The sequence below is a fragment of the Electrophorus electricus genome, chromosome 4 (genome assembly GCF_041902795.1).
Source record: "Electrophorus electricus isolate QZ-2024a chromosome 4, ASM4190279v1, whole genome shotgun sequence".
In the NCBI taxonomy this organism is placed as follows: Eukaryota; Metazoa; Chordata; class Actinopteri; order Gymnotiformes; family Gymnotidae; genus Electrophorus; species Electrophorus electricus.
The window spans coordinates 35,545,885-35,558,664 of record NC_137500.1 but is presented as its reverse complement, the minus strand read 5'-3'; the positions used below and the strand labels follow the sequence as shown (position 1 = coordinate 35,558,664).

At 38.7% G+C, this 12,780-nt stretch overlaps 3 protein-coding genes across 8 annotated transcripts in view; 1 reads left to right on the top strand and 2 right to left on the bottom strand.

Moving 5' to 3' along the window:
- Window positions 1-4,791: 4,791 nt before the first annotated feature.
- On the bottom strand, window positions 4,792-7,784 carry cd28 (CD28 molecule). Its single transcript, XM_027011871.3, has 4 exons — window positions 7,629-7,784; window positions 7,200-7,541; window positions 6,091-6,230; window positions 4,792-5,787 (listed from the first exon to the last, which is right to left on the bottom strand). Exons 1-4 carry the CDS (start codon window positions 7,675-7,677, stop codon window positions 5,701-5,703), a joined length of 618 nt encoding a protein of 205 aa, XP_026867672.2. The 5' UTR covers window positions 7,678-7,784; the 3' UTR covers window positions 4,792-5,700.
- Window positions 7,785-8,276: 492 nt separating this feature from the next.
- Window positions 8,277-12,691, bottom strand: LOC113578528 (uncharacterized). Of its 3 annotated transcripts, none has more exons than XR_014123424.1 (5): window positions 12,677-12,691; window positions 9,885-10,044; window positions 9,118-9,432; window positions 8,905-9,014; window positions 8,277-8,711 (listed from the first exon to the last, which is right to left on the bottom strand). XR_014123424.1 is itself a non-coding variant. In XM_027011832.3 (5 exons), exons 1-5 carry the CDS (start codon window positions 10,152-10,154, stop codon window positions 8,631-8,633), a joined length of 675 nt encoding a protein of 224 aa, XP_026867633.3. In that variant the 5' UTR covers window positions 10,155-10,169; the 3' UTR covers window positions 8,277-8,630. The 3 variants fall into 3 exon arrangements, 1 of the variants encoding a protein (XP_026867633.3); XR_014123425.1 differs by lacking the exon at window positions 12,677-12,691 and adding an exon at window positions 12,344-12,358; XM_027011832.3 differs by lacking the exon at window positions 12,677-12,691 and adding an exon at window positions 10,146-10,169.
- The window catches only part of raph1a (Ras association (RalGDS/AF-6) and pleckstrin homology domains 1a), a 49,682-nt gene continuing 48,322 nt past the window's right edge, over window positions 11,421-12,780 (top strand). For all 4 annotated transcript variants that reach the window (XM_035535526.2, XM_035535528.2, XM_081713510.1 and 1 more), the window contains exon 1: window positions 11,421-11,768. In XM_035535526.2, coding sequence (XP_035391419.2) covers window positions 11,727-11,768 — 42 coding nt within the window. In that variant the 5' untranslated portion in view covers window positions 11,421-11,726. The remainder of the gene's footprint in view (window positions 11,769-12,780) is intronic.

Here is a 12,780-nt window from a genome sequence, read left to right as displayed (position 1 = left end):
AAATTAATCAGTGTGTTATCTAATTAACATTTAGTCAGCATGGTTAATTACCAGATAGTTAATAGGTATATTTATGTTAAAACTGCAGTTCCTTTTTTTTTTTTTTTTTGTATTTCTAGAGTGATTGAACTTTGTGTACACCACATGTCTTTTACAGGTGTATGCTCTTCAGGTTCTGCAGAACTCCAGGAAACATTTATTAGAGCATTTTCTGCCAAAAAGCTATTATTAATGTAAAAGTTACATATTTTTAAAAAATCTGAAGACAATATTGTCAGTTATGAAAGAGAATAATGTTTCCAGTAGGTGTACTCTTTCTTTTGTAGTGCAGTTTATATGTTTTGTCCCCAGTTTTAAGGACTAATATAAAGCCTATAACCCACTGATATCTCTGACATCATCCTTTCAGATTCTTCTCTAAGCTTTTGGAAATCTCTGTGACATTATTGCTAGTAGTAACACTGTTGGACTCACAGCAAGTGACATTTATACTTTACTGGGTGTAGAAATGTGCATAAAATTGGAAAATACTTGTAGAGTTAAAAGCTTGACTTGATCTTTTTTTGATGAATTCTTTGGTAGCTATTGGAATGTATTTTGTGTCGTTGTCTGTTAGCCTGTTATATCAGAATAATGAGAAGCAGTTGTAGAGGTTGTAGTGTATGTCATGCTGTGATACTGTGACTATCATGAGTGTCCTAATTCTACAGGTTCCAACTAGTTCAGATGCTCTATTTTTATAAACGCTATAAATTGGGACCACATTAGCCCAATTTTACTTATGTTTCTCTTAATGTCTGTTAAATATTTTATTTATCATAAAAATTATTAAAGTTCTTAATTGTCTACCTTTCAAGGCCCCTAACCAAATTCAGTGACTTGTGGGAAAAGGTATGGGGTTCATTTCCAGTTTTGAAAATGAAGGCATGCCCCTGAATGATTTTATTGGTGTGTAATAAATGAGTAAATAAATAAAAATATTTAAATGTAAACATGATTATACAGCAGTGCCACTGGTATATCACAGACTTTATTTAATTGATTTTTCATGTACTATTGAAAAATCAAAGGCAACCAGACTTCAATGGCAGTGCTTATGAATGGTATCATATAGAATATATGCTCCAAACTAGGATCCCCATTGCTCTGTACACATGGCCTCTCCTGCCTGTTCAGGTCATGTATCTTATTTTGCCTGATGACTCTGTAATTAATGATCCACTAATTTATTCACTTGTATTTTAATGTTGAAATCTGAGGCAGTGGTATAAGGTACTTTGATGCTTTCCTGTAAATGACCCAGTTGTGGTCAGGATGTTAGAGATGACAGCAAAAATTAATGTAAGGTGTCCACCTCACATCCTGTTAAAAATGTGTAGCTTGTGATTATTTGAGCCATAGAGTACGTCCTGTTTTTAGAAGAGAGTGTGAATTATATGAGGAACCCAGAAACTGAAGCTTGTATGTACTTCCTCTCTAGATCAGGCTCAAAGATATTGTTTAAATGCTGACAAGCTCAGAGGCTGGTTTGCCAAGATTGGGCAGATTGTGAATGGTGTATGAATTCAGGATATAGATGCACTGAAATGCACTGATTAGAATATTATAATTGCATTTGCTTCTTTTCAAGTCAGTGCCATATACATTGAGTGATTCGTTTATTCTGTACATCTAGTCTATAGCCTGTGTCCAGTAGAGTGCCATACGTTTTACAATCAGTTGTAAAGAGCCTTCCACCATTCCTAGCACAACTATTGTTCTCTGATGTTAGTTGACTCACCATACCAGAGTCCGACACCCTGTGCAGGTTTTAACACACATGACTGGCCCTTTCGTTAAATGTATTCTTTTAATATGCAATTACTCTAAGTAATGCACAGGTAAGTGTTTGTGCAAACACTTATGAATACAGCTAAACTGATAAATAGCTGTATAAATAAACAAAGCAGTTAAATTGTGATTGAAGTGTAGGCTTTCAACTTTCACCAAGGGGTTGATAAAAAAAAAATATTGCATTAAACATCTAGGAATTACACCTAACTTTTTACATAAATCTTCCACTTTCAGAGGCTCAAAAGTAATTGCACAAATTAATATAATATTTTTAATTCTTGGGTGTAATCCTTTGTAGTAAATGTCCATGGGACCCATGGACATCACCGAATGCTGAGTTTCCAACCTGGAGATATTGTGCCAGGCCTGTACTGCAGTTACTGCTTTTTGTGGGTCTTTCTGTCTTCAGCTGTCTTCAGTAGGTGACAAGCATGCTCAACTGGACTGAGGTCAGAAGACTGATTTGTCCACTTAAGAACATTCCAATTCTTTAAGAAACCCTTGAGACTTTAACAATGATATGCCAAGCTCCTCAAGAGTGTTCTAGACTTGATTACATGTTGTGAGAGAGTTTTGTTCTCCAAAAAAATAATTCTGCAGTACTCCAGTTTAGTGGTCTCCCGTGGTCTTCCATGGTCTCCCATGGTCTTCCGGGCCCTTTTGTGATCCTGAGCTTGTCAGTGCATTCTTTCTTTATAATAGAACAGGCTTGGCTGCTGGCAGCCAATTGTCCAATTTCTTTTGAGTGTGTGAAAATGGAGGGACTTAATATGAAAATGTCCTATAATTTCTGTGGAGTTTAATCAGTGGCATTAAACAGAGGTAATCATCATTATTATTATTTCAAACTTTAATAGATAGACTAGACAGGCTATATTTTCTTGAAGAATTAGACTTTAAAATATGTTCCTTTATCCTAAAATGTAGCATTGATGAATGTTGGTAATATCGATGCTGGCAAACATTTTGTGTTCAAAACCTAATCTCCGAAAAGAAGATGGAAAGTAATGAAATAAAACAGATAATTATAAAAATAAAAATAAATAAAACAGATAATAAATCAGAATGGGATATTTAGTGTGACTTAACATGGCAGCTGAATGACATAAATTGCAAATCCTTCAGTTAAAAGAGACTTTTATTGTATTGGTCAACCATGGGAACAGTTCCCCTTGTTTTGAGCCTGCATAATATCTGGAGAACTTGAAACATATTTTGTGTGTGCTATTGCTATTCCAGTGATGACAAACTATTTATGGCATTTTTTCACAGTGGTTGCAAATCTTCTTTAGAGACATTACCATGCCATCTCACTACTCAAGTAGACGGGATCCTGGCCTGTACAGTTTGAAATAATTCAGATGTTGCCAAGATAACATCCGAATGAACAAATTGCCTGTATGGACTTTGGTCAAGCCTGCTATTCGTTTCATCCATGTTTTTGAGAATGGAGAAAGAAGAAGTATAAAATCAAAATATTGTGCAATCACTGGGAATTTACTCTTAAATACAACCAAAATGGCAGGTAGTGACATGACATTATTCCAGATTTCATTAACATGAATTTTGCCCCATGAACCACTTCTAGAGGTGTGGTGTCACCTCTGATAATATGTGCATAAATGGAGAGATTACATTGATCACACAAAATACATATAAACCAGACATAAAGCATGAGGTGGATTCTAAACAAAAAGTGTTCTATGCTTGTTTCTTCATCTTTATGCTATTTAATGAAACTTGTGTTTTACATGCACTTCTACCGGAGTGATACTGGTTTTAATGTTGTTAAAGCTTTATTGTTATCACACTTGATCCAAATGACTTCATGAAAGGTTATGCTTATTCTTCAAAAGAGTTTTAGGTATAAATCACAGTCAATATGAATAAATTGTAGTCCCATATTGCCAGTCATGTTTAGAAATCAGAGCAGCAAAGTCCACTGTTACTTCCATCAACACTGTATCAACAATGACTTGCCTGTATCAGAATGTGATAAATGTGACTAAACTTTCGCTGCATGGTGCTCTGATGATTCTGACTGTTGGCGGATTCTCTTCTGGTAGATATGCCTAAGGGTGATCAATGCAACAACACCTCAGATACAATCATGCATACAATGCTGTGACAATATAGCACAGAAGACGTTTTGGGTGACATGACAGTCAGAGTGAGACATGACAGTCAGGCTGACATGAAAGTCAGAGTGAGATATGACATGTATAAGTGCCTGGAGTAGGCTTTCAGGTCCCTGGTTATCTGGAATTAAACTGACATTTCATCTGACATTTAATCTTACTATGACTGTAACCTAACCAGAAAAGTTCATGTCTACCTTTTATGAGTTGGATTCCAGCAATCCATCTTAATCAAATTCTTTAGTCAATTAATCAAAAATAATACCTTCAAAAAAGTATGGCAGAGCCTGAGCAGAAATACTAGCATAGCTACATTTCATGACAAAGTTCAATAGTTGTCATCTTTTGATAAATGCATCCTGATGTCAAGTCATATTTATCTATAGAGCACCTTAAAAACAACTATTACAACTAATATAGACCAAAGTGCTCAAAACACTAACACAACTTATTACACTAATGGAACAGTTAGGCAAAGCATGAAAGTAAAATAAATAAATAAATCACAATGTCGTGTACACATGCATGAAATTAATAATTATGTGCAGACCGAATCTTGCAAGGGACGTAGACTGGGTAGAGATAGGATGTTACAACTCCAAAATGTTATAGCACTGCGTGCAACTATCTAAGTGCAGGCTGATATCACGAGATGAGCTACAAGCCAGACAACTCACCTCTGAGTGCAGCAGCAGACTGAAGTGGATTACAGCTGCTTGTCCATATACTGTATGTTGGACTATTGGGTGCATTTGTGGTATAGTTACTTCATGTTTTGTTTCTTTTATGTAAATTGAAAAATTCACATCGTAAACTGTAATTAAGACAACTCAGTTTTATTTTTCCTCTTTAGTTAATAGCAACCCTCTTGGAAATTTCCAGCGAGTTACTACTGTATTTCATCTACAGATTTGAGGTGGTGATACACCACTTAAACATGGTAGCCTTGTTATGACATGGTGTGTCACTGAGCTCTAACCAGCCCTTCCACAGTGTTGTACTGAATCAAATAACCACAGAGAGTGATGACAGGAGTTACAACCCTGAGTCAATGTTTTCGAATCTCAGTTTGAGATGTCATGATGGATGGAACTGACACATAGTGGTTCTTATAGATTAGTTCTTACAAAAACCAAAAGTAATTAGATTCACAGTTTACTTGACTTGATTCAAAAGACAGCTCCTGCCAAGATTCAACATTGTGTACACTTCCATAGGAAACAGCGTGCTATGTAATGTTTCTTTTCCACTGAAAATTAGGAATACATTTCAAATGAAAGTACTTAATTATCACATCTAATGTTTTAGTACATAATAGAAACATAATAATAGAATAAATGAAACACTCTGTTTAAACACAAAAGTAAGTACATGATGTAGTTCAGTGCATGGCTTATTTTGTGTAAAATGCTCTGTAACTTATATTTTTAAACGTAAAATATATAGTTGAATATATAGTCATTTTTTTTGTATAACTAAAGTGATAAATATTTTTCTAATATGAATTCATTTATGAATGATGTTTTAATTATTTTATCTTTTATATATCAATACCCTAATCTGCAAGGCCCAGTGGGAACCGAGGCTTCAGCATAAACAGGTATTTTGAAGAAAAAAACATATAACTAAACTGTGATTATCTGCTTTTAAACAGGCATGCTTTCTTTTTAAAGAAAAAAAAAACAGTAATGCAGAATAAGATGAATATCACTGATGAATATTGTACATTTCACCAGAAGTTCTTGTAATTGCTTTTCTGTGAAACTATTTGTGCCATCTGATTGGGTTTCTGCTGTTTCAGGACTGTCTTCATTACCTAGGTGTAAAAATACAGTGTCTGATCAATATCAACTGCTCATAAGTCATAAATGCACAATAAACTCACCATAAATAATAAAAAGATATCATCGTTCTTCCATTACGTTGTAGTATATCATTGTACAAGTACATCAGTAACAATAAATGCAGGAATACAGATAATATACATGTGACATCAGCATTTCCAATGGATCATCATCGACGGTGGGATGCCCATATGTACAGAATATGTAAAATATGCAAACGAATGTATATTGGAACAGTCCAGAACTTTAAAAAGACATGAGCAATATTTTCTTACCTGTAGAATGAGCGTAATGGTGGTGGTTATGAGGACAGCAGAGAGAAGAGTAATGTGTAATGAAGGGCTCTGGATGGGCGTGGGCTCGGGGATGTCCTGGACTCTGGCTTCTGTGCGCTCTGTTGGGCAGTCTGGACTCTCTAAAGAGAGAAGACGTGATAACACCTTATGACAGCTAATGCGCAAGAATTCGGGCGAGCCGCTGAATTTTGTGGTATCGCAAGACCTTTTCAAATGGAAAACTTCAAATACACTTCAGCTCAGAGAAGAAAAACACAATCAAAGCATCCATACAGCTATTGACGTCAATAGCAAGATTCACGCTTTTAGTGCTCTGAGTCTGCTCTGGGGTCGGGGACGCCCCGTTTCCAGTTGGTTTCAAAGTTCTGCTTGCACGTTAAGATTTGCGGTGAGACGCGTCGTCCTAATGTGTGTTCTGGCTCCCTCTGGAGTCATTACACGGTACCTCTTTGTGTGACACCACCTTACATTTGACTTGTTCTGTGGTCACTCCAAAATGGTCACTAAGCAAGGAGGTGGGAAGTAGGGATATGGAAGTTGTTACATTCCCTCTTCCATAACTATAAATAAAAAAATCTCTCCACTTGAAACGTGTTCTCACATTTATGCCATTAAGAGTATTTACACATTAATATATATATAATAATACCAAAACAAAAAGTGGTGTCTGTCAGCTGTGGTGAAGTATAGAGCAAGACCCTGCTGTTCTGTCCATATGCTTTCAGGAAGGTTTTTGTTCAGTTGCTTACATTTCCGATATTTGTGCTCAAAATAAACGTAACCGGCCTTATCTCAAATTTAATGGATTTTACTTGAACATTCTGTTTTAAAATGAATGCAACAATTGTTCATATAAAATGAACAGACCTTGTTTCTGTAATTTGGTAATCACAATGCACTGAGGCAGACAAGTTCGCACACACACACACACACACACACACACACACACACACACACACACACACATATATATATATATATATATATATATATATATATATATATATATATATATATATATATATATATATATTGGCCCATATAGCTATATGACAGCTAGTCAACAAGAACAGAAAGATATCTCTTACCTTGTATATACACCAATGTGCCATTCCCAATGATGCTGATGTATGGTGGTGGGTAGAAAAACTCCACCTGGCATCGATAGAGGTCAGTGTCCTCCCCCGTCAAGCCATAGATGGTCAGGTCCACTGTGCCTTTGCTTACATTACCTCTGCAGTAGACCCTACCTTCTGTCTCAATGTGGGGGTCTGAGAGGTTGACAAGAGCACTGCAAATCCTTGCTTGCCCATACATTCCTTTATACACAGACACTTGTATCTCCTCTAGATACCTCTTTGTGTAGGTGCATTGCAAAGATACTTTCCCCTCTCTGCCCACTACATAGTATGGTTGAGAAACTTTCAAACCTAGAAGAACAGAGTTGAGAGGCATATTAGGAAATGTCAATATGTTTCTAATTGAATGCCATAATTAATTGCATTACAGGTACTCACCATTCCCCAATGGGATGGCCACGATCACTGTAAAAAGGATGGCAATCATTGTGTAGATCTGGTGCTATTTCCCATTGTCTTTTATGCTTGAAAATCTTCAAACTATTGTGGAAAGCTTTGTGACGTCATAACTGTGGCAGGAAACCTCATGCTGACGGTAACTGCCCAAACTGAGCTCGAATTTATGCATTTGCATGATATACGTAATGCACGTTTGCTGCAAACCGATGGGAAAATGTTGAATGTGCAAGTGCAAAAAAAAAGCAACATATCAGCGAAATGAATAAACCTGAACAGAGGCCAGCTTAACTCAGAATGAAACTTTGATAACAAAGAATGGAAACAAATATTCGTATTTCTGTGAAACAGTTATGCTAAGTCATGAGCTGTATTATTATAACGTATGCACCATGCATGCTCAAGTTGTTTTTAATGCCAGTTCTGTAGTTTTGCGTGCTGTGCGGCATGCTTTACCTCAGAAAATTGTTTTGCTGGAAAATAAATGTGAGCAGATGGGAAATCAGTGAATGGAACAGATCAGCTTTATTTTGGTTTTATTTTGATATTGATATTGATGATTAATATTAATTGGCACAAAATTTGTTATGCTGAGATAAAAATAGTTAATGAATTCATCTGACAGAAATATGCAATGTGAAGCAGATGTTGCTTTATTCAACAACTGTCTTAAACAACAAATCCACATGCTGCACAGATGACATATATCAGAGCATTACTTAGGGAATCTCACTTGCAACACTACAACATAGAATACAAATGACACAGTATTCTGGCAGACTGAATGGTTACAAGATTGCAAATAAGAATCCAGAACATAACTATAGTTTCTTAATCAGTTAAGCACACTGATTATACATAGCTGACAGTTGTCTTTGAAACATAGAGTTCTAGATTACTGCTGTTTTATGGATAGACTGTCATGGTCACTTGGTCAGTTATGTGCTGTTGTGGCCAGATGGCATCTGCGGCTGGATGCTGAACTCATTTCACTCTTTGGAACTCTCCTGGCTGTGTGCTGATGTAATCACTTTGATTAAGTGTCTCCACACATTTGAGTTTCCACTAGTTCCAAAACACAAATACCATTTTTTACAACTTTGTAGAGTTGCCTATCCCATATATTATAATATTTCCAAATGGTGAAACAAACAGTTTTGTCATATATATTGAGGTTTGTAAAGAGCTAGCAAACACTTCAGTATTAGGGCTTGTCAAGCATGTGTATATGCGTGTATTGGTGCGCATGACAACTCACAACAAAAGAGCCCATGACAATTGTGACAATAAGGCTGTACAAAGCCAGCAGCCCGCAACATGCTACCAGGACCATGCTTGTCACTGGCTTTCCTTCCTGTGGAGCTGGATCTAGGGAGCAATAACCAGATTATAGTGTAAACTAGGGCCACCTTTACAAATATACACTCATTGTATTTCTGCTGCCCATTAAAGGTATGTAACAACACAATACCTTTAACAAATAGAAAGGTGTTTGTCCTGCTTGTTCTGTTATCTGGGCCAGTGAGGACATTGCAGCTGTAGAGGCCTGTATCATTGGCTCGAGGCCAGCCTATCAAATAACGGACCGTGTTATTATTAACAGACACTTGAAACCTCTCCTTTTCGGAGGACTCGTTCCGTGGTTTAATCCTGCTGAAGAAGGTTGAGTGTAGCACGGCCGTTTTGTACAGCGTAACAGTGATGTTCTCGTCATCTTGCAGATCAGGGCAGCGCACTGATGTAGAGTTGACATTTGCAGTCACGCGTCGTATTACGATGTTCCTGTCTGAAAACACAACAGACAGCGTTGTTTGTTCATGAGGTCCGGGAGGGAAGAGGAAGGGTATTTTTATAGTATCAGGATGTGGTCTATTGCTTCACTCTACTGCTTTACTATAGATTTCAAATTTGTTTTTTTCCTTTCACAATAGGTAACATCTGAAACCATTTATTTGATAAAGTTGTTTAAAATAAAGCTTTTCATTGCTATTGATGTTCAGCAAATACAGATTTGTTGCTGCGTTAGTTTTAAAGTTACATATATGAAAATGTTGAAGTATAGTTTTTGAACTCAATTCTTTCTGGAGACTACGGTAGAAAGCTTGCTCAGAGATACATCACAAAGCAAACTACATTGTCACCATCTTTCTTGGTCTCTTTGTCAGATGGGAACATTAGCCTATCGCTTGCCGCAAAGTAAGAAAATGTCTCAAAATCAAAGAAAACACAATCACAAACCTTGGATGGTTTCCTCATTCGCACTGAGAACGGAGGACTCAGAAAGTTGCGGATGACAGAAGGAGAGAACCACAATGATGCCAACGACTGAGTAGTCAAGCATGGCTGCTTTGCTTCCTCTCAGAAGTGATAGCAGAAGACACCTGGTTCCTGTTTTCGACTGCACATGGGAAGGCACCCAGGATTAGGTCAGAGGAGTTTACCGAAGAGGTAGACAGACAAGATCAATTTTATAATATGATTTACCTAAGACACACAAACCTTTCTCATGAAATTACAATTTATTTTCTGTGAAGTTGTTTTTTTTTTTTTTAATATATATATAAAACTGTTATCCACTTTTCTTCAGGTCCTATCTCTTAGAAATGATAAAGCACAAAGCAGAACACCGACAAAGGTTTTACAGGCTTTCCATATGATTAACTCATATTTCCTAGAGCAGCACACACTGAGCTTTAAACGGTCTTTTTTAAACGGAGGCGTGTGGGGTACTGATTACTTTTCAGCAGTTACCCAATACTTCCATTTAGTTGATAACACCTTAAAATGGAACTGTCTACAGTTATTGCTCATTTTGTGTTTTCTTAAACAACTTTGCTGACGTATGTTTAAAGTTCCTGTGCCTTTTTGAAACAAGTTACAGCTACGTTCGTTTTTTTCTCTTCTGTTATTGCATTCAGGGTGGCTTTTCACTGCCTGTGTTATAGCAGACAGATAGCGGACTACTGCTATTGCACTAGTTATTTACATAAAGGTGTTTCCAACACTAACCAGTATCAGCTCAGTGTAATTAGTTATGATTGAATGACTCACAGTAACGCATAACCTTTAGTATTTAATACTCGTAGAAATAGGCATTGTAAAAATACACATTCAGTTATTCTCAACCAAGATTCAAGGTCAATTTAAATTCAAATCAAATTAAAATGAGCAGCATTGCATGTACCACAGTTTATAGCTGTTCGATGAAGCCATCTCGCACCAGGCTTTGTATTGCAATGACACATACGAACCACTTGGTGACAGGCTACTCATGGATCTTTGCACAAACTAATTTCATTAAACGCTGGGGGTCCGTATTTTGAAACTGGTTATTTTCAGTTATATGTCATATATATCCGTGTGCACACGAGATACATCACATTTGAAAACGACAGAAAAGAAATGCGTTATAAAAAGAGAGTGCGCAGACAAATAATAAGAGATCTCCAGTGGTCTGTTTCGTTTCGAGCCGCAGTGATTCACCAGCTCTGGTCTCTTTGATGTGGTTAGTCTATAGACGTGCTAGAGTCTCCCCCCGACATACAGTATAGGCTCTTATTTCAGCCTTTAAACCTCCTCTCACACACCGGCCGCCGTGTGCCCCAAACCCAGTAGTCCAACACAAGGATGTATTTTTCATCATAAGGCTGTACGTTTGCCACAGCATTTTCCGTCCTCTGGAAATATAGGTATTGCGTTGCAAACGTGCAAGCCCCAGGCCACAATATTAAAATGCTGGTGTGAGCAGGACTGCATGCATTATGGGGTCAGCTCTGCCGTGAATTATTAAACGCCAGGATACCAAGCAGAAGGTGCGCTGAGTGGGCAGGGCCGCGCCGGGGCCGGATCCGTCCGACAGGGTAACGGGGCTGGACAGGAAACGGGACACGCCGGGAGCGCGCATCGGTCCGCCAGCTCCCGTCGGAACGGGTACGGGAACGGGAGCGTTAATGTAACGTGCCTCTCACGTCGAAAGCGGCTGGTGGAGAGCACCGCACCAGTATCGGAGCCGCCTGCCTGCATCCTGCTCTGGTGAGAGCCGTAGGCTTTCATCCCGAAACCATTGTCGCTTGATTTCCCATGAAAAAGCCTTCCCCGTGCACCCGGACTGGATCCATAACGGTGAGTGGCTGGATTTGTCCCTTTTTGTGTCTTGTCTTTTGTCTTTTTTGACTTGCTAAAAATGTCTCAAGAAGAACGCCGAGTGAGACTGAACGCGCGTTTTAATCTGTCTTTTATTTATGCAATGCATTAGCTTATTAGCTAGCAATGCGCTCCTGAAAGGCACAGCCCTATAAACCCTAAACGAATAGAGCCAATAATAATGTAGCCACCGACAAACTATGAATTAGACAGACATTTGAAATGTTTACATCAACCCCGCCGTGTGCTTTTCCCCCGTCGCCTTTTAAAGCGCTGTCCACATTCTGGGATTTGGATTAGGGATTGTGCTGGCGGATACTGGTTTACTGGGTGGTGCATGTATCTCACGGACGGGCGGTTGGTGTCGGCTAGCTAGGTCAGATTAGCTGGCCGCATTCTGCAGGGATGACACCTGAATAAAGTTGCAGCATATTTAGGCCTGCGAACGTAAATTTGAGGTTTAAACCCCCACAATTGCAACATCGCTGGCTATCCTAGCAGGTCAGCGAGCTGGGATCGGCTGCCTTCATTTCCCGCACTCCCTCAAAACCTACACTTCGCCAGATGGGCTGCTCTGGGTGTGCTTCCAGCGTCTAGTACGTCGGCTTGCGTTTTAACCGTGTAACGGCCTGTTTTAGCTAACGTCCAAGCAATCTGTGGCATCGTTAGTGGACGTGTAGCGCCGGGACTATTGATTTCCGTGATCGTTTTGAGCGCGAGAGTCTCCGCCCGTGACGCTGACAGCCGTGACGGCAGCGCGAGCCGCTGATCTGCAGTAAACATCGCGAGGCCCGGTGCACCCTGTACGTGGGGTTTTTACTTTATTTTTTTTGCAGAAGCGATGTTTATGCAGCTGTCTCAAGCGTCGTCAGGTCTACGTGTTGTACCTCTTGGGCGATGGGTCCAGTGCTTGTTACGCGTTTCCTTCAAATCTTTGCTGGTTTACTTCAAATCCGATTGTTTTCCAGCTGCGCTGGAGGATGGAGAGGGT